The following is a 27,168-nucleotide window of genomic DNA, read 5'->3' as shown; positions in this document are numbered from 1 at the left end:
AACCTGTAACTTCTGTCTTAATTCTTGTGCCTTCCCTTTGTTGATTATTCCCTATTTATCCTGTATATAACTTGCATATATATATATATATATATATATATATATATATATATATTTGTTTCCATGTTGCAAGCTCCTTGAGATAGGGATTGTCCTTTGCTTCTTTTTGTATCCCCTGTATTTAGTCTAATACCCAGCACAGAGAGACACTTAATAAATAATGATTGATTGATTGAATGCCCAGGATCTAAGGGAATAGCAGCAGATCCAGTCACCATAGCAGGTAAGGGAGCAATAGATAGGTAAATGGTAAGATCCAATGGTCCACCATCTTACTGGAAGTTGTGGCTCATCCAAGTGTGTAAGAGACCATGTCCCTAACCAATGACTGCTGCAGAGGGGATGGTGGGTTGGAGTAGACCAGAGTTCTTCAGGTAGGGATGAGGACTGGGGGGGGAAGGTGGAAGGGGAATTGGCTTCCGGCTATTAAGGAACTTTTAGAACCTAATGGGGATTTGGTAATAGGGTCAGGGCAGGGGAAGGGCTTCCCTCAGTCTGCTCTTGCTTGACTCTCATGAGTCTGGTGGAATAGGGATGGCTGTGTCAGCCAGGGGGAGGGAATACATTGGCTCTGGAGGTCTTCAAGTGGGATTGAATGATTGTAGGGATGTTCTAGAAAGATTTCCCATTCAGATACAGATCAGACTAGGTGATTTCTGAGGCCCCTTCTGACACTCTATGATTTTCAGATCCCAGGCCTTCACCAAGTTTTATTCTGAGGCTTCATCAGGTGACTCTGAGTTAGTACAACACAACTTCTGGGAGGTTCTATCATGACAGAAAGACTTCAGGTATGGTTCCAGAAGCAAACTATGTTTCCTTTCTGAGGACCAGCCTTGCTAAGAACAGAGAAGCTCAGCAATTGCCATACTGGTCACATGGCAAATGAATTCTTTGGCCATGGTGGTCCATGCAATAAGGGAAAATTTTAAATGGCCCTTGCTTTTTTTGAACTCTTACATAAATGTGAGCTACTACAATGGGCTATGTAGTCCAATGAATAAAGAGTTGGCCTAGAAGTCACAAAGATCTAGATTCAAGTTCTGCCCCTCTAATACGTACCGATTGTAGGAACACTGGGCAAGTCACCCCCCCTCCCCAACTCTCAGATCTCTAAGATTATAAGCAGCAGAGAGAGTTCTGACTTACATGAAGGAATTTCCTCACCTGGGAGTTCCCTAAACCAATGGAACCACTGGGCCAGTTCCTATTTCTATTCTATTCTATTCTTTTTTTTTTTTTAACTTTCTGTCTTAGAATTGATGCTAAGTATTGGTTCCAAGACAGAAGAGTGCAAAGGGCTAGGCAACTGGGGTTAAGTGACTTTCCCAGGATCACATGGTTAGGAAGTATCTTAGTATATTTGAACCCAGATCCTCCCATCTTTGGGCCTGGCTCTCTATCCACTGAACCATTTAGCTACCTCTACTCTCCTCTTAAAATTAAGCCAAAAAACAGTAGAGAGACAACTAGGCGAGATTCACCACCATCCCCAAGGAGTTCTAACTATCTACAGAGGAAAAAGCAAGTGGATAAAGAATGCTTATTGCCTAGACTATTACATAGATTTGGAAGGGAAGAGTTCATCCATTGGTATCTCTTTCTTGAGGCAGCTGTGCCCCTCGAATGAATCACTTAATTACCATCCACCTCGATTTCCTTGCCTGTAGAATGGGGATAATAATAACACCTAATTTCCAGGGTGATTGTGAGGATCACATAAGATTTGTAAAGTACTTATTTAGCACCTTACCTGGCATGTAGTAGGCATCTAACAAATGCTTGTTTTCTTCCTTTTTTATATCTTGAACAGGCACTAAAAACGGACAATGAACTTAGTCTAGAACTAAAGTCTTTCCTGATTCCCCCAACTGCTAGTACCCACCTCCCAGGCTACCTTGTATATATTTTACTTTGCATATATGTGTATAGGGCAGCTAGACGGTGCCCTGGTGCATAGAATGCCTCTCCTGGAAGTAGGAAGACTCCTCTTCCTGAGTTCCAATCTGTCCTCAGACAGCAGTTGTGACTCTGGGCAAATTGCTTAATCCTGTTTGACTCTGTTTCCTCATCTGTCCAATGAGCTGGAGAAGGAAATGACAAACCCTTCCAGTATCTGTGCTAACAAACCCCAAATGGGGCCACAAAGAGTCGGACTTGATTGAAAACAACTGAACGTGAGCATGTTTGTATTTATTCCTGTTCTATTTATGATCTGTATATTTTTATATGTACTTCTTGTCTCCTGTGACCAAGAATTGCGTTTCCCTTTGTACCTGCATCCCTAGAACCTAACACAGTGTCCGGTCCTCAGCAGAAATTTAAATGCCTGTTGGTCGATGGATCGAACAAGAAGAGAATGGGTTGGACTATGGCCTCTGAGAGACTGTAAACTTTAAAAAATAAATGTAAAGCTTCTCCCAAGAACAGAGACGCATGCTTTTAAGCCCCATATTCATCCTGAAGTCATACTCCTCTTATCCACCCGCAATTTATGGGAGAAGATGGCTGAGGATAGATAGCATTGGATGGCCAGGGCACCAATGAATTGTGAACCTCTTTGTTCAAGGAAATAGCCCCATTGATGAAATCACAGAAGCATCAGAGCACTGAGTGCCCGAGGATTCTGAGAGAGCTAGTGATGAGACTGCTGAAGGGATAGGAGTTTGCAAAAAGAGGGAGGCTCCTGAATTCTAGACATTTTTGCCAATTCCAATCCTTGAAAAGGAAAAAACAAACTCCCTTAATCTGGAACCTGGCAAGTATGGGCCCCTTCCGCCCGGCCCAACAGGCCATGGCGGCTCTTGTGGCCCTCATCCCCACCCCGTGACAGGGAGAGGGAATGGGAATGTTGGCCAGCAGAGGCCGAGCTGGCTGGGCTGGCCCATGTCCTCAGTTCTCACCGGCTGCGTGTGTGCTTGGATGGGTGGGTGGGACTGATGTGGCGCCGCTGAGGCACGCTTGGCCCCGAGCCCAGAGCACTCTCTTGTAATCACAACATGATCTCGTGTGCGAAGCAGCAGAGCCGGCTGGGAGAGGCCGGCAGAGGCCCCAGGTCCAGTCCTCTCTTGGTTCTGGCTTCCCCAGGGAGCTGCTCTGAAATCCTCTCCTCTGTGCTCTGTGCTGCTGCTGCTGCTGCTGCTGTTGCTGCTATGTACCCGGCTGTGAGTGGCCCCTGGGCTGGAGCCCGGGAGTGGGCTAGGGTCTTCCCTGGTGGGTGGGAGGAGCTGGTAGGCCTGCTAGAACGCTCTCTCCCATTCCAAAAAGGGAGATTGGCCGCCGTGGGCAGCCAGATGGACCTAGCTGGGAGGGACGGTGGGGAGGGGCTCCTGCCAGGGGGGCATTGGGACGTGGGGCCTTTGGCACTGGGCAGGGAGGGGACAGGAAGAGGGAGGCTTCAAGTCCTTTCTGTGGATGTTAGAAGTGGGAGAGCAATTCCTACAGAGAGGGGGGCCTACTAGAGCCTCCCCACCCCCAGCCTGTCAGCCTGGCCGGCTGGATCTTTGCTATTCAGACAGCTGGCAGTAAAGGGCACCAAGGGGACAGGGCCTATGGGATCTGCTCCTGCCAGTGCCCCGTCGGTGGAGCTGGTGGGAGATGAGCCTCGGGGTGCGGGGGGTGGGGTGGGGAGTCCCGGGGACTTGGGACAAGTGGAGGGGTGACTTCTTTCTCTTTAGGGTTCTGGGATTGGGATGGAAATAGCCCACCCTGTCCAACCTCTTGAATCCCCTGGCTGTTTCCCAGCTACAGCAGGTTCCTGTTGCCAGAGGCAGAGCCATTTATAACTCCCTTTCCAGGCTCAGCAGCCTTGCTCCCTGGAGAGCACAGAGGAGGAGGGGTAGGGAAGGAGCATGGGGTGGTTCCTCATGGCTGCACTGGGAACATGCAGGAGCCTGAAAAGGATCCTCAATGGGCAGCTCCAGGGATTCCTCTACCCATTTGACCCCAGGAGGCAGGAGTTACTGACAAGCAGCCAGGCGCAGAGGTGTTTCACTGCTCTTCTCCCCTTCAATATCCAGGCGGACATTGCCAGACTAGCAGTGTGGTCAGGATATGGTCCTCCACCTTCCGTGGGGCCCATCACCTCTGTTGCCTCTCCCCTTCTCCTTCCTTCCTGTGATCTCAACTCTGGCTCCCCTCCTCGAGGACAGCCCAGGAGAGAGGCCTTAGTCTGAGCCGGTCAATAGGAGGGGAAACCGAGGCCATGGGCAATCATGCCAGTTATGGCAGGACCTCCCTAGGAGGCTGGGAGAGCCAGCAGGTTGTAGCCTTAATGGGGGTTCAAGAGAGAAATTGGGAGTCTAATGAGCTCAAGGACTGGCTAAGTGGGAAACTGTCAGCTAGTGCCTGAGCTGAGCCATAGGGCTTCACAGGGGACTGGGGTGGCTGACTCTCTGCTTCGAAAGAAAGAGCAGAAAGATGAAGAACTGGACAGGAGAATTGTGGCACTGAGAAGGAAGAACCAAGCATTACTGCGCAGGTACCAGGTCAGCAGGGGGCCAGGGGACTGGGTGGGAACGGGGTGGTGGGTGGGGAGAAATGAGGGAATTGAGTCTTGGGCAATTAAAAGAGGTGGATGGAGGGGATGGGAGACACAAGGACAGAGGGAGCAAATTAGCTAGAGAAGGTGAGGACAAGGGGAGCCACGAGAGCAAGCCTGAGGGCTGCTGGCAAGTCCATCTGGGAGGCTCCAGACACCAGGCCTTCTGACTCAGGGACTGTCCGATAGGCTCTAGATACCTGTCCCTTGTCTCCGAGACTATTTCTAGATGTGCGTGCTTTGATCCTTTTATTTGCTTGTATCCTCAATCATATGGCTGTCTATTCATGGGTTGAGGTCAAACATAGGTCCACAGTAGCCCCTCTCCCTTCTCTACACAGCTCCCAGCTTGGTGATGGCTGGTGGCTATGCCTTCTCTTGTCTGTCTCGGACTATCTGGCCTTTTCCCTTTGAATCCTCAGAGCTTGGCACACAGTCAAAGACTTAAACACATTTTCATTTGTTCGTCCATTTGGGATATATTATCTCTTTAAAGAAGCTGAGGGAGAAGGGTGGAGGCTGTGTCTATGAGATGCTCCAGAGTTGATTCTTGGGATATCAAACAGGAGATTGAAGAAGACCGGAGGCAAGCAGAGCAGGGTGGCATGGCTGTGACGGCTCCTCGGCCACATCGAACAGATGGACTTACCATTACCATTACCAAGGCTCATAGCGTAAGTCTGGGCTCCCTATGAGAGCAGGTGCAGGTGGGAAGGGATAGTCAGCCCAAGACCCTGTGGGTGGCTTTGCCCGATTCCTCAAAGGTCTAAAGGCAAAGAAGTGTTTACTCATTTACTGGCCTCAGGAAGTAGCCAGGAAATCACTTAACTTTCTCTTAAACTCAAATCAATTCTGTAAGCATTTACTAAGTGCCTACTATGGAGGCAACTAGGTGTCTAGGAGGGTGTTGTGTTGCTCCTGGAATCAGGAAGATGTGAATTTAGATTCCCACTTCAGATGCTTACTAGCTGTGTGATGCTGGGCAAGTCACTTAATCTCTCTCTGGCTCAGTTTCCTCATCTGTAAAATGGGTATAATAAAAGTACCTTCTTCACAGGAATCAAATGAAATAATATTTGTGAAGCATTTATCAGTATCTGGCTCACAGTAGGCACTTTAAAAAATGCTTGCTTCCTTCTCCCTCCTCCCCCTAATGTTCCCATAACCCCTTATACTTCCTGGTGGCTCCTCATCAGGAGACTGAAGACAAGCCCAGAGTTTGAAACTTCTCTTTCCTTGGGCCATGTCTAGGGGTCCTGAAAAACAGCTTCTTCATCCTCACCTTGCCTATTGTACCCTCTCCCCCCCCCCCCCGGTTCTTCACTGCCCTCCACTTCTTTTCATGACTTTTTTTTTTTTCATGACAACACTTTTCCTCTGAAATCTGGGGTAGTGAGGTTTTAACATCCAGGAGTTAAAAACCCATTTGGGAAGAGAAAAAGAAGGAATCAGGACTAAGGACAAAGCCCTATTGTCTCTTCTCCAAAGATTTCCCAGCTCTTGGGTGACAGGGTCACTAAGGCATTTCCCTGCCCCCTTGGATGGCACTGGGCCTCCATAGAGTCTAATGCTGCTGGCATGGAGCCTCATTGTAGAGCAGACTGATTTTCAGGGCTTCGATAATGCTCTTTTGTGGATTTCCAGAGAGTCATTACTGGCTTATGAAGATGGGGTTGGGGATGGGAGGTGAACAAACCCAAATAACTAGAGCATCCTGAGACCCAGTTTATTATTCTGCCTGTGGGTCTCCAGATTAGCCTTCATTCTGAAGCCTGGAAGGTTAAGGAAGTAATTTCCCCCAGGAGAAGCGGGTGGTTTGTGATAGGAGAGCAAGCAGTCATCCCAATAGCCCAGGAGCAAAGAATGAGGAGGAACTTGGGGAACTCGAGGAAGAAGAGGATGAGGAAGATCACACCTTTACCTTCCGACTGGGGAAGCGGGTCCAGCTGGCAGTGACCATGGAGAATAAAGCCAAGGTGAGGTGATCCCTTGACTACATTGGGGGCAGCGTAAGGCTAAACTGAAGGAGAATCATAGAGATAGGGATCAATCTCTGCTTACCAGATGCTCAGCCACAGTCAGGCATCCAGCTCCCAACCCCAAACTACTGGGTGTCCAGCCTCTCTTGCAATGGGAGACTGCAATGGGTCCATCCCACTCTTTCAAGTTGAAGGATTTTCTCTGTTCTCTCCTCACATCCAACACCTCCAGGGCAAACGGATTGTGTCAACGAAGGTTATGGACCAAGACGAGGAAGGCCCTTCAAGAGGGGGCTCCAATCTAGGAAGTCCCATGCAAATAGCAATCACTATGGATCCTGGACAAAAGGTAAATCTCCCAGGATGTATAGGGTTCAGCCAAGATCAAGGATTCCTTAGCTCCAGGGGACCGAATACTGCATTTAAGGGGTAGTTGGAGATATGGGGTGGCAGAGAAAGTTGTATGTGATATAAAGAGGCATCTTCCCTCTCTGTGGGTGGCTCTGAGAAGTTCCCTCTTGTTTCTGGTGAACACTCTTGAGATAGCCAAGAGCTTTCAACTATAGCAGGAGGAGCCACCAAGAACCACCATCTACAAGGTGGCCAAGCAGAGTCAGCCGTGTTGCTGGGAAAGCCAGCATCCGGGCCAGGTTTGCACATGGAGATAGAAGACTGAAGAGGAAATCATTGCCATTCACACTCAGACTCCTTCAGATGATCGCCCAGTTCCAAGAATGACCTCTGGGTGGCAAACATTCCTTTCTTTCCCATGTCTTCCTTAGCCTTTCTGTGTCATAACTTTCAATCCTTGCCCATTCTCCTGTAAAGATTTTGGGATCCCCTAGTTCCAGACCTAACTGTTACCCCTTTTCCCTCATCCCAGGCTATGGGACTAGGATCCCACGAGTTGGGGAGGGATTATGCTCGATGGAAACAAGAGAGGGAGCAGATTGACCTTGCACGTCTGGCACGGCACCGAGATGCACAGGGGGAGTGGCGTCGCCCTTGGGACCTAGACAAGTCTATACATACGTATGTGCTTTTGCAAGAGGGTGACCATGTGGCTGGGGAGGGAGCACAGAGCAAGGGCTCTGCCCAAAAGCATAGTGTGACAAATTCTCAGAGGCAGGATTCTTGGACCTTCCTTGGGCTTCTAGGCTTTTTGTTGGGTTCTGTTTCATGCTGCACATTTTGTCTTATCTTCTGGGCCCCATGTCCTTCAGTTTATGTTATCTCTCTGTTACACTTGACTATGAGGAAGGTGCTTTGAGGAATTCAGGACTAGCCAGCAGGAGATGTTCCTGTTGAAACACTCTGGCTTCTCAACTGCTCAGGAACATTGGTGGAAACTTAATTCTTGTTTCTCAACAGGTTTCAGGATACCAGCAAAGTCGGGAATCTGAGCTTTCCAATGGGGAGCAGAAAAAAGGGTGAGTAGGTCCTTCTGTGCATTGCATCTTACTTTCTTTACCTTTTCTGACTTAATTTTGAGTGGAGAAACTTGAAGTAAGGGTAACTGATGATGTTGGGTGTTTAGTTTGGGTTCCCCTCTTAGTTTGTCTCTTTTATGGTTCTTAGCTTCCCCCTTTTAATCACTGGACCCCAGAAGAATGATTGTTCAGGACACATTCCCTATCCAAATTGCATGGTGCCATAGGGGTGAGCACTGATCTCAGAGTCAATGGATGTGGATTGCAATCCCAAGGTCTGACTTTTCTAAGCTCTGCGATGATGGACAAGTCACTTAATTTCTCTGAGTTTGAGCACAGTGCCTGGCACATACTAGATGCATAATACATGCCTGCTGATTAACCTGTAACACGGGGCTCATACTTGAATCACTTTCCTCACAAGGCTGTTGTGAGGAAAGTGTTTTTTAAGCTGAAAGCATTGCAGACATGTAAGTTATAATTATTCCTACTTGGGATCCAAAGCCATTTCCTGTCCCATTTGTTCCCACAGGACCCAAGAACTACCGGAAGTTCCAGCTTCGGCCGTTGCTCCCCGATGAAAGAGGTGGCCAGGATCAGCAGATTTAGGAGAAAGGGGATGGTGGGAAAAGATCTTAACATTTTCCCAGTCCCCGAGCAAGACGCATAGATCTCTAGGCTGGTGAATCAGAGATCCTGATTTCCCTTCTAGACACCCACCTGACACTGCTCTTGTGTGCCATTAATTTTCCCTTCTGACATTTCCTTAGGGCACTTTGTCTGGACCTTTCCTTTGCCCATATTGGATTCTACTCTGTAGCATATTTGTTTGTGTATAATGGCCAGATTGTAATCTCTTTGAAGGCAGATTTACATCTTTTATCTGTATCCACAGTACCTCGTACATACAAGTGCTTAATAAAAGCTTGTTGAGTTGAATCAAATTAATTCACACATCTTCTCTTGCAGGTGGTGGTGCTTACAGTGGGAACCTAGGTAAACCCAAGGTGGTACCAGCCATGAGCAGTAAAGCCCGTGGGAAGGACAGGCTAACTGGCCGAGCCCGCAGGTAATAGGCACCAGGGTGAGCAAAATCAGGCTTTGGGTGCCAGGTGAGTATCCCTAGCCAAGGCTGACTTCTTTGCCCAGTTCCATTTTCCTCCTCTCCTCCTTCTCTCCCTACCGTGACGCAGGACACCAAAGAGCCTAAGGTCCAGGTGCCTGGTTCTCTTGTCCCTCTGGGGCAGGGTCACTTCCTACCTGGATCTATCCCTCGTTGCAGGCTAATGAGCCACTGGGAGAGGCTGTCAGCAGCAAGAGCCCAGGACCGCTGGGAGTTTGTGGTGTAATTACAATAGCGACATCCCTGGAGGTGCTGCCTGGCGTGCCTTTCCCAGGCAGCACAGGCAGGGACATGCCTTAAGTCCCCATAGGATGAAGTAGTGTGGGTAGGGCCATAAACAGCAGCTGTGCATCCAGAAGCAAGGAAGCATTCAAGGAAGTGGGGATGGGGGGAGAGTCAGCAGGGTGGCTGTGACAGTACATCGGGCCCCAAAACAGAAGTGAAGGAAAAAACTTCTGAATTATTTTCATTTGGTTCTCAAATTGGTTGTGTGATCTTTGATACCTAAGTTTCTCCCTTGGGAGACACGTCAAACGGAGGAGGGGATGCAGGGGGGGGCAGAAAGAAAGTGATGCCCGCCATGCGCTCTATCTTGACAGGTGGGACATGAAAGAGGCAGAAGAACAAACCTGTCTCAAGTTGGATTTAGAGAGTCAGGTGGGTGCCTGAAAAATGCGACTGGAACAAGGAGAAGAGCCCCTAAATTCAATGCCTCATCTCTCTTGTACTTTATTTCAGGGACCTCACAAGACGAAGAGGACACAGAATGAGGAGGACGACACACAGAAACTAGGGAGTCTGGAGCACAGTGACTATTGTAGTGTTCTTGGGCCTATCCCAGGCCTGGCAAGCCTGGATGGCCACCAGAGAGAAGAAGACAAGCTCAGCAGTGGCAACCCTGTGTCCACTTTAGAGCCTAGGTCTTCCCGGAAGATTGCGCCTGTGCTTCCTTTCTTCTCCCCGGAAGATGCTAACAGCCCTGCGCCCAGGGCAAGTGGGAGCAATAAGCCCACCACAAGAGCTAGTGTCAAAGAGATCCACCTGTTCTTTCCTGACACTTCAGAGCAGGCCCAGAAACTTAGCGACGACATGGCAGAGCTGTGCCTCCAAGAGATCCCTGAGCTACAGAAGACAAGTTCCCCGGAACCCAGTGAAGATGGATCAGATCAGACTAGCATTCAGGAGCAGCTTGACACAGTTACACAGTCCATCCAGAAAAGCCAACCAGAGGAAGAGAGTGATGAGAGTTGTGATGAACAGGACCAAGATTAACCCCTCCCCCCCAGAAGATGGTGAGTGGACCAGCTCTCCTACCCCAGGGAGCTTAGGAAGGGAAAGAAAGGAAGTGCTGAATCAAGAACCCGAAGCCTTCTGGTTAACAAACTGTTGGCTTCTGGTTTGCTGTGCCAGGCTGGCTAAGCAGCTTGGCAAACTAACAAAAAGACTGATTTGAGGGGAGGGAGCTCTCTCCCTCCCTGGATTTCACATGTACATCAGTGTGGGCACGCGTGTGTGCATTCAAGTTGACGCACCTGTAGTCTTCCCATGCCAGCACCTCAGATTCTGAAGCAGCTGGCACCATGGCCCAGTACCCCTCTAGTGCATCCTGCAAGCTATTGCCTTCTGTGTCATGAGAGCACAAGCAGCTTGCTGAGTTCAGGACCCCAGAACATACCTACCTCATTTTCTGGCCCATCACTTCTTAGAGCCCAGGCTATTTCAAATTGGTCTATTGAGTAGCTTCACCCCACCAGTTTGAGGGTTCCTTGCTCTCCTGATACTTTCACACTGGGTGGTCAAATCCTGTGCCTGTCCTCCCTCCCGCCTTCCCTTCTTCCTTCCTTCCTTCCTTCCTTCCTTCCTTCCTTCCTTCCTTCCTTCCTTCCTTCCTTCCTTCCTTCCTTCCCTCCTTCCTTCTCTTTCTTTCTTTCTTTCTTTCTTTCTTTCTTTCTTTCTTTCTTTCTTTCTTTCTTTCTTTCTTTCTTTCTTTCTTTCTTTCTTTCTTTCTTTCTTTCTTTCTTTCCTTGCTTGCTTTTCTTTCTTTCTTTCTTTCTTTCTTTCTTTCTTTCTTTCTTTCTTTCTTTCTTTCTTTCTTTCTTTCTTTCTTGCTTGCTTGCTTGCTTTCTTGCTTGCTTTCTTGCTTGCTTGCTTGCTTGCTTGCTTTCTCCCCTACCTTCTCTCTTAGTTCTAAGATAGAAGAAGCAGTAAGGGGGAGGCAATCAGGGCTTGCCAAGGATCACACAACTAGGAAATATCTGTGGCCAGCTTTGAAGACAGGCCTGTGGCTCAATCCCCCGTGCTACCTAGCAGCCCCGTTGTACTCTTTCAAACTCCCCTGTGTTGTGTCCTGACTCATTTAGGTGCTACTTCACTTAAGTTCTCAGAATTTTGCCATCTGCTCCCAAAGCTGTTTCAGGAAGTGAAAGGTGACTCAGTTAATGGCACAAGATGATTTTGCTAGCTGTATGGAGGGGAAGAACCCAGTTAGCTGAGTTAATCTGGGATTTATGGCAGGATTTAATTGGCATTTTAGCTGTAGCCCATTTTACAGAGTTGGGGTTAAGGTGGGAATAAGGATTTCTAGAGTTAACTACTGTACCACTCCTTCTGTCTTTCAGAGTGAAGAGGGAAAAGCAGGGACTCCTTTGGGCATCACTACCTATAGTCAACTCCCTTGAGTACCTGGTATTATCCTTCCCTCATGAATCTCATTTCCTGGATTTATCATTTAGGCCCTAGATTTCATCACATATTTCTTTTACCTTCCTGAGCATTGCCCATTGCTGTCCATCTCTGACTTTTCCATCTTAGCTATGCTTTTTACCTGCCAGAGGAGGTTTATCCCTTTGCTAGAAAAATGAACCTTGGACAATTCAGAAGATATGAGGTCCGACTGGTGCATGACTGAAAAGGTGGCGTATGAGGAAGGAAACTCATGATCCTGGCTGGTGGCTTGTGTTGCTGGATATGTAGGAGAATGCTGGGGTCCTTGGACCCCTGGGGACCCCTCATAGGATTACCACCTCTACTTTCAGAGTGTGGAAAATCACTCCTGAAATGAAATGCTGCCTTTAAAAGAGGTCTAAGTGGGCCTGTGCATAGAAGGTAGTGAGAAAAGGATGGAAAAAAAAAAAGATTTGCGAGAACTCTGAGGTTGGTGTGAGAATAGAGTAAGAGAATCATTTCAAGGCTTGAGGATATTTCTGTTCATGTGGAAGTAGGGTCCCTGAGGGACGTATTTGGGGACTCTAGGATAATATGGATAGCCCAGTTCCCAGTCTGGGACACTGGAAGATCTTTATTTTCTAGTTGGACACATATACTTCCCTTTAGTTGGTATAAAGCTTTGGAGGCCCTCTCCTCAAAGGAAAAGATTTAGAGAGGAGCCTGGCCTTGAATTAGGATGACCTCTAACTACACCTGCCCTCAAGAAGTGGTCACCTGTCCAGATGCGGTGCTGCCTTCTTTGAGAAATGTGTGTGGTTGTGTCTGCATGTGTGATATTATGGAATGATGGATGTAGAATAAGGAACTGTGAGCGATAATGTAAGTTTCCTAGTAGTTTCCTGAGCTGGAGGAACCCAGGGTGGGATGGCACTGAAGCAGTGGCGTTTCGCTTGATGGGAAGCAGCAATCTCAACTTTGCTGAGTATTTCTCAAAAAGGTGTCAAGAGAAATAATGACACAGATTCAGGCTTTAACCCACATCGGAAGCTGAAGAGAATGGTGACTAGCTATGGAAGGGTCTCCACTTGAAGGAAATTGTAAGCTAAGACAAATAAAATTAAGCATTCCTGACCAAATGTGAACTATTTTCTGAGATAAGGTATGAAAGGGTTAGTGTAGACATCCCCTGCCGTTCTCCCACTATGTCCTTCCTTGGTCAGGCCATCTCCAAAAACCATAACTCATTTAAAAAACAATCTGCTTTTGGCCCTGGAGTGAGTACCTCCTGGTGACTGGGGCTTCACCCGCCTTGAATCCCCTGTTCCTGTGCCCTGCCTGTTTTTGATTCTGCTAACCTGAAGATCTCTAACCTGGAGCAAACCTTCACTGCTTTGTCCCAAAGCTTAGAGTTTATTTCCATAGACTTAGAGGAACAACATGTTCTTAATATAAATCTCTTAGAAATCTTAGCTGGGCCTTCATAAGCTCCTGGTATAGAGAGATTTGGGAAGACCAACAGACTGTAAAAGGGGCAATCCTTGCAAAAATATGGGAGGCAATCTGGGACTGTCTGGAGCTATTAAGGCAGTGAGCTGGATTAGATCAAGTATCAAAAAGAGAACAAAAGAGAGGGTCTGAGGATAGGCTTATTCTGGGTCCCATTTTAGCTCAAGGGAAAGGCATACTATGAAATTTTAAATAGAAGCATTTTTATATAAGCCCGACATTCTCACAATCCAGCCCAACATAACTTAGTTCTAATTTTTTTTTAAACTAAGAATTACTGTATGGTCACAGAAGCTACAAGGTTCCCCAGCAAGATCCAGTGATGAAGAAAACTCTTCTCAGTAGAACAACCTCGTTTTTCTTAGGGTGTCTTGATTTATTTTATTCATCAATTCTGTCACAAGGATTTGGGGGCCATTTCTCCATTTAACTTCACACTCTAGTTTCTATTTAAATCTTTGGCTTAGGCCTGAGCTGTCCCTTATCCCTGTACTGTCTCTCCTCTGTTTACATCGCTAACATTCTTGTCAGCTGCTGCTGAGCTGGTCCCAAACCACCGTTCTTGTTTAATGTTCTCCCCAGTAGCCACTTCTGTTTTTGGAGTTTGCCTCTGAACTCTCCTCCCCCAAGTTTAAACTTTGTCAACCATGGGAGCACTGCAGAGACATTTTCCTGAGAGGTCCCACGTAGGTATAAAAGGGAAGCATTTGTGGCAGGAACTATAGGAAAGGTTATATGTATTTTTTTAAGACTGGAATTCCAGAAGGTCTTCCTGACTTTCAATCTCTTTTTTTAACCCTTACCTTCCTTTTAAAATCAATATTGTTTATTGGTTTTAAGGCAGAACAGTAAGGGCTAAGCAGGGGGGCTTAAATGACTTGTCCAGGTAGTCATTTAAGGAAGTGTCTAAGGTCAAATTTGAACCCAAGATCCTTGTGCCCCTCTCTCAATCCTGGCTTTTAAACCACTAAGCTATCTAGCTGCTCCCATGTCTTTCAATCTTAAAATTAGCCTCAGGGACTGGGAGAAGGGCCACAATATAATAATACTAGACAGGAAAAAGGAGACAATCACTAAGACTCCTATGTGTCTGGGCCTTTCTTGAATTCTTGCAGTTACAGGTTGGGGGGAGGAAGGGAAGGATGGGAGATGATAAAGACCCAACTTCCCCTTTTTGGTCAGCTGAGTCATTTATATCTCTGTGTATTCTCCCTAGCTCAGCACCACTTCCTGAGCCAGAAAGGTTATCAGGGTTTAGGGTAGGAAGCATTCACACAGGATAGTAAGCACCCTTATTGAGCTGGAGAACTCAAGGCTGTGCAGCCCTGCTTTGAGAGGAGAGAAATAAGAGGAACTGGTGCTACTTTCTCCTAGACAAGTCTGCAGGAGATCAGACGTCAAAAGCCACTTATTATCCATCTACTTGATGCCAGACCTGGCACCAGGAGGAATGGTGTGTGGCACCCGCTGCTCCTTTTATGGATTAGCTTGGGGAACATCAGGCTGCAGGCCAGGAGAGGGGAAGCAAAACATATTGGTACCTTTATAGGAGACAAAGGGAAGCTAGTTCAGAAGTCTCCTCCCCAGTAAGATCCTCCCAATAAGATCTAGTCTTTTACAATCATCAAAGAAATGAGGAACATCACTGGCATTTCCCCCTTTCTTTGCATTCTGGGAAGATGTTTTCCATCCTGCCTTCTCATCACCCCTAACCCCCCACCACACTAAAACAGTTGCTCTCCCCTGTTACATAAGGATCAGAAGTTGTCACTGGAAATTTGCTGTGTTAAAGTCAAATGACTTCCCCTTAATGTAGTCCCTGGCTTACAGTGACAGAAGAAAAGGTTGGGCCAGGTAGTTTTCTACCTTCCATACTAATACAGTAGTTATACTTCCTTCTCCTCCACATTGGGCCTCCTTGAGGAACCTCTGCCCCAGGGAAAGGCACTGTGTTGGAAAAAATAACACTTCATATTTATGAGGCATCTTTGTTCCCAAGAACTAAAAGCATATTCACACACATCACTAGATTCCCATTTAGTGATAAGGAAAGAAAGAAGTAAAAAAAGTAACTTAACTAAGGTCACAGTCACAGACAGGGCAAGGATTGGTCCCTAAATTCCCAGGGTTCTTTTGCCGAGTTGCCTCTTCCAATAATATCTACATTTGTATAGCACTTTATTTGCAAAGTGCTCTCACATACATCATCAAATGTAATCCTTTGAAACTGGTGTGATAAAACAGGTGTCCCATTTTACAAGTATGGAAACTGAGACTCAGAAAAATAAATCTATTTGATCAGAGTCACTAAGGCAGTTAAGTGGGAGAGCAAGCCCAGTGTTTTCTTGTTTTTGTATCCAACATCTGTAATAGTGTCTTATGCACAGTAGGCTTGCTGAAAGGAATGGTCTAAGCCAACAGCACAAAGCTGAGTGGGCACTTTCCGGGTAAGGATGAGTTGGGGAGGACCTTCTATTCAGGGGGCAGCTCTGCTTTATGGATGCATCTACAAGCTTGAACCACTGATACAGCAGAGCAAGAAGTAAATTAGAAATAGGAGACAGCTACGTGACTCAGTGGATACAGTGCCAGGTCTGGAGTCAGGAGGACCTGGGTTCCAATTTGGCCCTGGAAGGACACTTCCTACCCAGGTGAGCATGGGCAAGTCACTCAACTCCTTTGCCCAGCCCTTGTCTTTCTTTCTTAAAGTAGTTACTAAGACAAAAAGTAGGTTTGTTTTTTTAATTAAAGGGGGGCTGTGCTAATCAACCCAATTAGGTTACCTGAGTCGATTCAGAGGGCTGGTGAAGACTAAATGAAGGAAGTCTCCTACCCCTGGTGCGACTGTCATTATCTCACGTGGGACTTTGTGATGCATCCATCCACGATGCCAGGCAGAGGTAGAGGAAGTCTTCCGAACCAGGCTTAGCTCCCCAGGCCATATGTAGACCAGTTTATAGCCAGCTATTTGAAAGAGAATGATCATGCGTCACAGATGCTCTTGTGAGGGATGTGTGTGTGCAGGGGGGTGGCAATGGTGTTGGTGAGTGAGTTCTGCTTGCTGTCTAGCTCCCGGACAAGTACGAATGCAAGTGGGGCTCACAGAAGATACAAAAATGAAGTACAGTCAGCAGAACGTCCCTTTAGTTAGCAGGAAGGTCGGAATCCTCGTTGGGCATGGAGCAACGCTGTGGTTTTGGACTCATGCTGCTGATAGGTCCTCGGTGATGACTTAGCTGTTCTCACTTGTACCATTATGTCCAATATGAGATATAGCTGTTACTGTACGTGGAGTGGAGGTGACTATTAGGAAGAGGGACATGTGACCAAAGAGAACCCTATTTTTTACCTACTGGCAGGAACAAAAGCATTGCAGCAGTGGCAACAGCAAACCAGGGGCTGTGTCAGCACATGAAACAGATGTAACTGAAAAACTGCAGAGGGAGCAGGTATTTTTAATATACCAACAAACAAACAGGCCTGGACAGAGAGGGCAGTGGATCCCACTTTATAAAGTGATGCACGTGGGAAGAGGCAAAAGTTATGAAATTTTAGAGTTGGAAGAGATCTTTAAAATCTCCTCATCCAACTCACTGCATTTTTGTAAAAACAAAAAACAGATTAGCATTTTTTAATTGCTTACTATGTTCCTGGCATAGGAAGGAAATAAAGGAGGACTAGGGAGTTTCAGTGGCTTGCCTGAGGTCACAGAATTAATAGAAAAGCTAGGACTAGATCATTTAGCTTTCAGTTTGGTGTTCTCTATATTATACCATATACTTTTCCCCTACTTAGCACAGTTTGAAATGAAATGAGCATATTCCAAGAAAGAAAACAAAAGACATAATCGGACACTGAGTAGAAGCAATCCAAGTTATCCCCATGAAAAATATAAAAATCTGTGTGGCAAATTGATTTAATATTCACAGTAATTTGGGGGAGCTAAGTAGCTCAGTGGATGGAGCACCAGGCCTGGAGTCAGGAGGATCTGGGTTCAAATTTGGCCTCAAACATTTCCTAGTTGTGTGATCTTGGTTAAGTCATTTGACTCCAATTGCCTAGTCCTTACCATTCTTCTCTCTTAGAACTAAGAGAGAAGGCAAAGATTATATATATATATATATATATATATATATATATATATATATATATATATATATATTCCTAGTAATTTTCTACTTCTATAATATAACAATATATAGGAAATGCCATCTGCTGCCTGATGAAAACCAGAGGGCTATCTGAGGTGCCTTGACTCCTCTTGTCCAAAAGAATGTCAGATACACCTTCATGCCCTAGATGTTAAAATAAGTTAGGAAGCTCTGGGCTTGGAAAAGGAAATCAATATGCCCTCAATAACTTATTCTCACAAATCACAGGATGTGTTATTCACACCCACAAAGCCAGTTACATTTTGCCAAATGTAGCTGCTACAATTGCTGTAGCAGCCAATATGATAGGTATGGCTGTGATTCGTCATGGAATAGCAAATTCAGAAATACCTCTATCCTTGGGCTGCGGTAGGGAGGAAGGCATTCATTCTAAGTAGCTGAAAGAGTTAAAATTCAGGTTCTATCTTTCAGTTTCTCTAGAGGAAACAAGTTACTTCCCCTAGCTCTACTAGCGATTTCAAAATATGATGAGTGAAACAAACATTAAGTGGAGTGCCCACTATTTGAGAATTTTCCAGTGGGAACATAAAACAACAAAACAGAGATGGAGAAGCTTCCTAAGTGGTAGCGTCACAACAGGTATACTATTAGGATTTTTAGAAAGGAGATTTATGCTCTAGCTCTGTAAACCTTACGGAGAAATACTTTTCTCTACCTCAATATCAATGGAGAAAAATGTCCAAAGCAGAAACTCAGAGCCTAAGCAGCTCAGGGAAATCTCTAAACCAAATTTCACTTAATGTTTTTTCCTGGATACCTGAGAATAAAAGCATAACTTCGAACACACACACACACACACACACACACACACACACACACACACACAAATGGCCCTAGTACTTCAGGTACAAAACAGACTCAAAAAGAAAGCCAATTCCTTGGCTTAAACCTCTCCCCGCTGACTTGAGAGTTAATGGGCATTTGTGCAACTAGGATTCCAACCCCTGAAAATAAGCTCTTTGCATTCAGTACTCCCCAGCCAATTGGGCCCTGTCTTGGTGGAACAATTCCCTTCTAATTAGACAGCAGGGACCTGCATATCGCACAGTACAGGCTGCTGTCATGTGCCACAATGTGTGAAGCTGTGTACAGCTGTAGAAGCAACATGTAACCATCTCGAGAGAGAGAAGGGGCTGGCTGAAAGAACTATGTAACTCCTTGCCTCCTCCTTTGCTCTGCCTTACTCAGCCCTCTAACAAAATGTTATTGTGTGGGTTGAAGAGGAGAATAAAAGCAGGGCGGACCTTTTCCAAGCCTCCCTGCAGACTACAAGGTGATGGCAAAGCCCAGAGGCTGCCCCCCAGCAGCTCTTGTGAAGCACAAGCCTCAGGGGGCCCCTCTGACATTGGCTCTTAGTTCTACTTTTGTACTGGGCAGCATTTCGCCCACAATGGGTTGATTTGAATTGCTTCTTCTATACTTTGCTTCGTGCCTAATCCCTTATGTTTGTACCTTCTTACCCAGCCTTTCCAAAACTGCCTTTTAAGGTTTCTGAAGTTGGCACTCTCTCCCTCCCTTCCCTCCCCCTTAAAGATAAAGCCAGCAAGTGGCACCTTACCCCTACCCCTGGCCAGGGCCACAACTGCCCTGCCTGTCAGTGGGTTTCTAAGTCCTCACCATTTGAACCTCAAGCTGGCCTCCCAAGCTCATCACTGAAATTGTAGCTGCAAGTGAAGCTTGGGCACCTTGGCTGTTACTTTTGCATCTTGGGGATCCACACCGAATTCCCAAGATTTTAAGACTGCATCAGGTCTAAAGTGAAATGATCTCTTTATTAATCAATCTAGTCAGAGCCCTCAGATTACCCCCCTCTTTCCGCACCCCCCCAATCCTTTCAAAACTGCTCTGGCTTCATCTGAAGATAGCCTTTTCCTGGTCCCTGCCTTTTTTTCTTTCCAAGTTATCTGAAAAGAAAAATAAATGTAATAACATTCTCACGCATGTTTAGGCAGAGTTCTTAGAATGTATTTTTGTTCACCTGAAAAATAAAACTTTTAAAAAATATACAGGACTTTTGAGTACAGGTATATCTTAAATGGCTGAATTATAAATAAGGTCTCTGAGCATGTTCACACCTAGAGTTGGAGCAAATGTCCCATTTCCAGTGAAGGCTTTAGAGAGTTAGTGGGGCAGCAGTTGGACATTAGAATGGTCTTGCTAGATTCTTTGATCCCAAGGTGGATTAAGACAGTCCCGGAATGCTGGGGAGTTCTAGATGGTCTCTTTTCAAAAAGATCTTGAGACAACAGATAAACTTACAAATTATTAAAATATAGGACTAAAAATTCACACAGTAAATATAAATTGCAGGCTATTATTGAAGTAATAAAGGTGATTCTTTTATGTTATTTCCCCACCATTCTCTCTACTGGAAAAAAAAAAAGGCCCCATAGACTTCCAGTAGCTAAGAGGTCCTCCTCTAGCCAGTACTCCTCAGGGTGCTACTGGCCTGTCCTTAGGCTATGACAGCTCTGATGCTATTATCTTGGCCTACACAGGATAATGGCTTTAAAGCATAGCTGCTATCTGGTAAATTTGAATTGCAGCTGGCTAAATACTAGGCCAGAAAACAGCAGAGATGAACCACTTCAGGACACACAGGTGGAAAAGTTTTTTTGCTTATTTTTTTTCTTAAAGTGCCATATTTTCCCAAAAAGGAAATACTAAGAGGTTTGCTCTCTTGTCACTGCACTGAAAGTGCTTGGTTATAGCTAATGGAGGAGGGAAATGGAATCCAAATAGAAAAAATGACTCCTGCTTCTTCAAAGCCATGCTATTTTCTTTTGTTTCTCAACCCCACAATAAAAAATATATGCTGCATAATAGAAACTTTATCAGGGAAGAGAAAGCCACATCAATTTACCTTTCACATGATTTTTCTGTTTGCTGGCTATCAAAAGTTATTTGTGCCTAAACACAATTACAAGTTTGAAGCCCACCTCCGCAACTCTTGTGATTCTGTGGTACAGCTCCTAAACCAGAAAACTGGTGACAAGGCTCTTATTTCACCAGAACAGATTTAGTACCAAGGAGAGGGTTAGGCTTTCACTACAGGATCAAGAGGGAGGAAAGTATAAGCATGATAAGAGTGTGATTACTGGAGTAATGCCAAGACCTTGAAGGGCAGCAAAAAGACAGAAAAATTCTTGCCAGCCACTCTATTTGCTCGACTTCCCCCAGCCTACCCCTGTGATGGGAAGGTTAAGAATAAAGCATACAGAGGCCTTGCTCTTTTCCTTCCTTCTGTCCTGGCTCCAGTCCAGATAATTGGAACTGCAACAGGAAGCCTCTTGGGAGGGTAGGGGTGTCATTGCATTTCCCACTCTCCCAAAAAACTGCTTCCCTTCCTCCTCAAATTTTTTTCACTGTCATGTCAACAAGTCTAAAAACTAACCCCAAAACAAACGTTGTTGGTTTGAGGATGTCACAAATCAATTGGCTTTCGTGTAGCTGGAGGAGGATGTTGGAAGGGGGTGATGAACAAACCAATTCATAACTAAAGGTACCGTGCCCTCCTGAGTAGCTGCACTTGGGGGCCAGCATTTTCGGGGCACTAGCCCTTGCTTGACACACCAGTCGGTAGCTATCCAGGCTGTGGGTAGATATATATAGTTCTATGTAATTATAGCTTCTAAGTGCATATGTCAACAACTATATACACGGTTCTATAAATTAAATGCATCTGTGGCCATTGCAACTAGGTTGACACCTGAGCTCCACTACTTGTATTCCCCACTTTCGTGAGAGCTTCAGCTTATTAAAACTAGCCCCTACAGCTCCCTCCGACCCCTGAGTCTGGGGCAGGGTGGGGGATAGGAAAAGCCCCTGCCACCCCCTCCCGCTTAAGGATACCCAAGAGAGCCAAAGAGGTTCGGAGCTGGGAATCTCCCCACCCCCCACCCCATCCATCCTCCCGGTTCGGGCCCTGGTGCATCACGGTCCTCGGAGGACTGAACCGAAAGTCAGCGGCGAATCACGGTCCCTCTCTCAGCTGCAGATCGGGCCCGGGGGCGGCCGGCCCATTGGGACCCGGGGTTGCTAGCTGTCGCGGCGGGGGTCCACGTCCCCCACCCCCACCCCACCGACTCTCCCTGCCGGGCACCGGCGGCTGCAAAGTCCTCCCCTCTGGGGTTGGAGAAGGCCAGGGACGGATTCCCAGCCTCCCTCCCTCCCCACCCCCATCCAGAGCGGCTTCAGCGACTCCTGGGTGCAGCCGCCGGCGCTTCGTCCTCTGGCTCCTGCTGCCGCCGCTGCTCTCCGGGCGGGTTTAGCAGCCCGACCGAGGACCCGGGGCTTTGCAGCGGGGGAGCGTCTCCCGGAGCCTCGGTCCTCGGCGAGGCCGTGGTGTTGGGGCCCCCAGCCGGTCTCCCCGAAGTCCCGGCAGGCGGCGTGGCCGTGGCGTTGGAGGGGACAGGAGGCGGGCCGCCCGAGCCCCCCGAGGTGCCGGCCCCCACCGGCTGCCAGATGAGGCTATAGTAGACGGCGAGCACGATGGCGGCCAGGGACACGGACAGCACGTAGGCGAACACGGTGGCGAGCCGGACCCACTTCTTGTTGGTCTTGGCCGCCATCTTCGCCTTCTTGTCCCCGGTGTAGGTGGCCGGCTTGCCCCGCTCGGCCGGGGCCGAGTCGCGCTCCTTCATGGGGGGACCCCGGCCTTTGCCCCGGTGCTCCACGGCCCCGGCTGCTGGGGGCCCCGGAGGGCTGGGGGGAGACTAGGAGGCGTGGGGCTGGGCTGGACTAGGGGGCGGCCTGGCGCCCTCACGACCCCGCGGGTTGCTCGCTCTGGCCGCTGCAGCCAGCCCCCGCCACCTCGTCGCTGCTGCCGGGGCCTGGGTCTGTCACCGCCGCCAGCGCCGCCGCCGCAGCCGCTGTCCCGTCAGCTTGCCAGCCCCTGCCCCTGCCGCCGCCGCCACCTCCGTAGCCACCGGCCAGCTCAAGGTCCCCATCCGCTGCCGCCGCCTCCCGCAGCCAGCCCGCTTGGCCGCCAGACAGTGTCCTGCTCTTCGCGTGCCGCCGCCGCCGCCGCCGCTGCTGCCGCTCCGGCTGACTGTCCGTCTGTCGGTCCGTCAGTCTGTCTTCGGCGCCCGCGCACGGCTCCACTCGCGCTTCTTTCCGGGCCTCACTCCTCCGGGATCGGGGGAGAAGGGGTGGGGGGGGAGGTCACTGGGGGCTTGCTTCTTAAAAGGGCCCAGTTGTCGATCCGGCGGGTCGGGTCGGGAACCGTGGGTTTTTGAAAGAGCGAGTCTAAGTCCCGCCAGCTCTACCGGCTTCTTCTTCGGACGACCAGTTAGGGGAGCAGAGCAAGAGGGACTCTTAAAAGGGCGATGCCTTGGGGGCGGTGCTGGCGTGCGTCAGGGGCGGCGGCGCGGGGTGAGAGGGGAGGGGGAGCGGAGGGAAAGGGAGCTCTGAGCGCTTCTTTAAAAGGGGAGCATCGCGGTGCTGGGCGGAGTGCTGAATTGGTTAGACCAAGGGAGTGGGTGGTTTGAAGCTGCATGCCCGTCCCGTCCGGGAGGCCCTCTCCTAGCTTACCCCGGCATTCTATCCTCAGCCTGTTCCTGCGGGACTCGGCGGTATCCAAGGAACTAAAGGAGAAGTATCCAAATGGTGGGAGGAGAGAGAGCCCCGCTTGGACCCATGTGCCTCAGTTTCCCTTCTTGTGAAGTGCGTTTCACAGAGTTTCTAGGAAGCCCAGTTCCGTCCTTGAAGGCACTCGGAAGTTCAGCTCTTTCACTCCCCCAGCTCTAGACTCTCTTTTCCTGGAGTCCGCCCCGCAGCGTGCACACAGCACTTATTTATTTAATGCATATGTTGGTTCCATGTGTTCTGTGTTGTCAGAACATCCAATTTCCGTCCCCACCAGAGTCATCAGCCTCAGGCTGTAAACTTCTGGAGCGCAGGCTTTGGTGCGGCTCACAAGCTGAGAGAGAGAGAGAGAGAGAGACTGAACAACAGATTTACTGACAATCCCTTTGGGGATCTCACCCTGATTCAGCTATGGCTTTGGGGACCTCGGAGTCCTCCTGGCTGAGCGGCCACCTTTGCCCCTTGCCTGTTCCACTGCTTGGGGGATATGCCAGCTTTCCCCTTGTTACGTTAAGAGTTGGATGTGATCTGGTCCCAAAGCGGTGTATTGAATGGCGCTCCCTTGGGAGAACCACTGCTGCCTTGCGCTGCCCTACTCCCATTCCCTCCTCTACTTCCCTTTCGTACTCGAACAGAGCCAGTGTGACTTCTGGCTGGCTTCTCCGTTTCGCTAGGGTGGTCCTCGTAAAACTCCGGCTTCACAGAGAAGTAGCTTCCCTGCCAGGCTCAGGGGACGGTCAGGAGAGCACTGGATTCCACTGGGAGCCCGGATTCACGGAGGAAGGCCATTCTAAGCCTCCTCTCCCTCTGCTTTCCTCCTTCCCGTCGCCCTTCTATCTTTCTTCCCTGCTCTCTTTCCCTCCATTACTTCCCTAGAAGTTCTTGCACTCTCCTCCTTTTAAATCCTAGTTGCCCGTGTTCCTGAGAGTTGTGTGGTCTCCGCCTCCGGGTAGCTGAAGGATTATAACTCTACTATGGCGGGGCTCTAGGACTGAACTATCTTTGCATTGCCTGTGAATGCGTCCGGGCTGTTTGTTTATGTTTCACTGGAGAAGTGTGTGTGTGAGCTCTCATTCTGCCCAGGACTCTGTGGCTGCTGTAAGGGACTCGATCCCGGGCCTTTCCTACCGGCCCTAAGCAGTGGGAGAAACCTTGGGGGTAAACCACAGCTCGGAGAAACTGCTTGGTTTGATGGGAAAGAGGGCTGGGCACCTAGTCAAGAGCGCCCAGGCTTCACATCTCTTATCCTTACTAGTATTGTGGCTGCAGGTCACTTAATTTTCCTGATTCTCAATTTCCTTATCTACAAAATAGGAATAATAACGCAATTCAATTTAATAAGCATTAAAACACCTACTAAGTTCTGGAGGAGACGAAGGTTTTTTTAAGTCCCTTCTTTCAAAAGATGAACTTCGCAGGGCTAGGGCAAGGATTAAGTATACTCACTGTAAAGCAAATTGCAAACCTGAAGGCACTGAATTGGTCTTTTTTTTTTCCTAAACCCTTGCCTTCCATTTTAGAATCAATACTGTATTGATTCCAAGGCTAAGCACTTCGGATCAGGTGATTTGCCCAGGGTCACACAGCCAGGAAGTGTTTGAGGTCAAATTTGAACCCAAGACCTCTCCAGACCTAGTTCTCAATCCACTGAGCTACCTAGCTGCACGCGCACACACACACACACACACACACACACATACACACACACACACACACACACACACACACCTCTTCCACAACTCTACTGGTCTTATTGCTGACTCTTCAGTGTCTTACCTATTTATAACCTTGGGCAAATCAATAAGCCTTCTTGGGCCTCAGTTTTCTCAGCTGTAAAAGGGGGGTGGGCAGCTATGTGGCTCAGTGGATTGAGAACCAGGCCCAGAGACAGGAGCTCCTGGGTTCAAATTAGGCCTCAGATATTTCCTAGTTGTGTGACCCTGGGCAATACACAGTATTGGTTCTAAGGCAGAAGGTAAGGGTGTGTGTGTGTGTGTGTGTGTGTGTGTGTGTGTATGTGTGTGTGGCCACTGAGTTTTCTTCCAACTCTGTATCTATGATCCTATAACTTCTCATCCTCCTCTCTAGAAATATCACAGATGGTCAGTTTCCCTGCCTCCTTTCCGCCAATGGCATCTTCACTGGGTTAAGAGTACTAAGAGCTCTTAGTATCCTAGCTTATATCCAACAGCCAGAGCAGGTTCTCCTGACCTTCCAGGTTCTCTTCCTGGCTTTGGAAAGCCAGAGGGATTCTATTTCAAGGAGTGACTTTTATCTTTCCATTCTGAGAAACTCCAAGGACCTCAGGGGGCTGCCTAGTGTGCGCTGTGCTGCAGCAACCAATCATTCCCTTATCCAAGGCTGGACAGGTTGAAGAGAGGAGCTCAGTTAGGACTTGTTTACAGTTACAACTTTTGCATTCTTACTTTTGAACCAAAAAGGTGCCCATTGATCAGGCAATGATGAAACCATAGTGTATGAACATAGTAGAATATCATTGTGTCATGAGAAATGACGAAATGGATGGTTTCAGAGAAAACTAGGAAGACTTGCATGAACTGATGCAGAGGAGTAAAACACTTTTTACAGTACATCATAAGGAAATGTGACTTTGAAAGACTTGAGAATTTTGATCTGGGGACAGCTCAGTGGCTCAGTGGATTGGGAGCCAGGCCTAGAGACAGGAGGTGCTGGGTTCAAATCTGGCCTCCGATACTTCCTAGCTGTGTGACAAGTTACTTAACCTTTGTTGCCTAGCCCTTACCACTCTTCTTCCTTAGAACCAATACACAGTATTGATTTTAAGATAGAAGGTAAGGGTTTTAATAAAAAAAAAAAAGAATTTTGATCCATGTAATGACAGAATTCCAGAGGACAGAAGATGAAAGATGCTCTCCACCTCCTGATAAAGGGACAGATTTGAGATACAGCATGAGACATACCATTTTTGACCTGTCAGTGTGGGAATTTTCTTTGATTGACTACGCATATTTGTTAGGAGGGTTTTCTTTTTCTTTTTTGTTCATTAGAAGATGGGAGAGAGAAAAAAATAGCTTGTTAATTAAAAAAAGTTAAATATTAAAAAGGATTGGTGGTTATCTTTTTCTTTTTCTCCTATCTTCTTCATAGATCCTTCCCAAGAATGGATATATTTTTTAATTTTTTTATATTTTTAATTAAAAATAAAATAACAAATCTTTACCTTCTGTCTTAGATTTGATACTAACTATTGATCCAAGTTAGAAGAGTATTAAGGGCTAGGCAATTTGGGTGAAGTGACTTGCTAAGGGTCACACAGCTTGGAAGTGTCTTGAAGGCAGCTTTGAACCCAGGACCAACTGTCTTCAGGCCTGCCTCTATCCACTGAGCCACCTAGCTTCCCCTTTAGAATGGAATTTAATGAGCTGGATATGGGTGTGTATCATTTTTAAAGATCTCAAAGTCCTTACTATCTCTTTCAATGATCATTCCAATCACTAAAAACTGTCCCGGAAAGTTCTTTATATAGAGTTTGCATCAATTCTGATGCAAGTTCAGATTCTCTTTGCAGTAAGATTTTACTCCTAAATCTTTGTTTTTAAAAACTTCTAAGAACTTGGAAAGTTCTCATTTAGCTCTCCTCTCACCCTCTCATCTCTAGACTCAATGATCCCAGTTCCTTTCATTTTTCTCTTATGCCCTATTTACTCCCTAGATTTACTTAGCTCCTTTTACCCTAAAAAGACAAAATGCTTGGTATATAATTAAGCCAGGCCTCCCGAGTGCCTTGAGCCATTAGGCCATCATTTATTGTGATGCTATTACAGAACACTAAATGGTCTCCTAGTGGCCTGAAAGCGAATAAGACCACCCAGGGAACAAGTGAGTCAGGCAAGAGGAACTCAGTCAACAAATATTAGACTATTTAGATTTATCGTTGGAAGGGACTTTAGATAGACTGCACATTCCCATGTAGCAGATGCTGACCCAGGCACTGATGGGGGGCATAGAACTACAAAGAAAGAAAGAGACTCTATCCTCAAGGAGCTTCCTTTTAACAAGGGATAAAATAAATTATCTATGTATCTATGTGTGCGTATACAGGTGCACATACAAATATGTGTGT

General features: G+C 47.3%; 2 protein-coding genes and 1 long non-coding RNA gene across 8 annotated transcripts in view; 1 reads left to right on the top strand and 2 right to left on the bottom strand.

Moving 5' to 3' along the window:
* Positions 1-2,613, bottom strand: part of LOC103105381 (uncharacterized) — a 59,867-nt gene extending 57,254 nt beyond the window's left edge. For 2 of the 4 annotated variants that reach the window (XR_008914896.1, XR_008914898.1), the window contains exons 1-2: positions 2,337-2,608; positions 1,814-1,876 (exon numbers count right to left, since the gene is read on the bottom strand). This is a non-coding gene — a long non-coding RNA (uncharacterized LOC103105381). Of the gene's footprint in view, positions 1-1,813; positions 1,877-2,336 lie in introns of all 4 variants that reach the window. The other 2 variants (XR_008914897.1, XR_008914895.1) reach the window with 2 other exon arrangements.
* Positions 2,614-2,669: 56 nt separating this feature from the next.
* Positions 2,670-12,935, top strand: CCDC9B (coiled-coil domain containing 9B). Of its 3 annotated transcripts, XM_056810265.1 has the most exons (13): positions 2,670-2,818; positions 3,148-3,224; positions 4,434-4,547; positions 5,167-5,274; positions 6,403-6,576; positions 6,812-6,928; positions 7,463-7,611; positions 7,951-8,009; positions 8,542-8,595; positions 8,979-9,078; positions 9,732-9,789; positions 9,871-10,424; positions 11,751-12,935. In XM_056810265.1, the coding sequence occupies exons 2-12, from the start codon at positions 3,213-3,215 to the stop codon at positions 10,402-10,404; spliced, it is 1,479 nt and encodes a 492-aa protein (XP_056666243.1). In that variant the 5' UTR covers positions 2,670-2,818; positions 3,148-3,212; the 3' UTR covers positions 10,405-10,424; positions 11,751-12,935. The 3 variants fall into 3 exon arrangements, with proteins under 3 accessions (XP_056666243.1, XP_007480105.1, XP_007480106.1); XM_007480043.3 differs by lacking the exon at positions 2,670-2,818 and having other exon boundaries at positions 2,855-3,224; XM_007480044.3 differs by lacking the exon at positions 2,670-2,818 and having other exon boundaries at positions 2,859-3,224; positions 6,406-6,576.
* Positions 12,936-18,094: 5,159 nt separating this feature from the next.
* INAFM2 (InaF motif containing 2) lies at positions 18,095-22,835 on the bottom strand. Its single transcript, XM_016428515.2, has one exon. The coding sequence runs from the start codon at positions 22,118-22,120 to the stop codon at positions 21,671-21,673; it is 450 nt and encodes a 149-aa protein (XP_016284001.1). The 5' UTR covers positions 22,121-22,835; the 3' UTR covers positions 18,095-21,670.
* Between the last annotated feature and the right edge of the window lie 4,333 nt (positions 22,836-27,168).

This window comes from Monodelphis domestica, chromosome 1, assembly GCF_027887165.1.
Source record: "Monodelphis domestica isolate mMonDom1 chromosome 1, mMonDom1.pri, whole genome shotgun sequence".
NCBI lineage: Eukaryota > Metazoa > Chordata > Mammalia > Didelphimorphia > Didelphidae > Monodelphis > Monodelphis domestica.
The sequence above is the reverse complement of the archived record's forward strand: the minus strand, read 5'-3'. Positions and strand labels throughout refer to the sequence as shown.

Excerpts from the sequence above, each read along its gene's own strand:
- CCDC9B (XM_007480043.3), top strand. The coding sequence starts at position 3,060 with ATGATCTCGTGTGCGAAGCAGCAGAGCCGGCTGGGAGAGGCCGGCAGA. Across the intron at positions 5,275-6,402 it reads CCATTACCAAGGCTCATAGC|GAGAAGCGGGTGGTTTGTGA; the intron begins GTAAGTCTGGGC and ends AATTTCCCCCAG. Across the intron at positions 7,612-7,950 it reads CTAGACAAGTCTATACATAC|GTTTCAGGATACCAGCAAAG; the intron begins GTATGTGCTTTT and ends GTTTCTCAACAG.
- INAFM2 (XM_016428515.2), bottom strand. The coding sequence starts at position 22,120 with ATGAAGGAGCGCGACTCGGCCCCGGCCGAGCGGGGCAAGCCGGCCACC.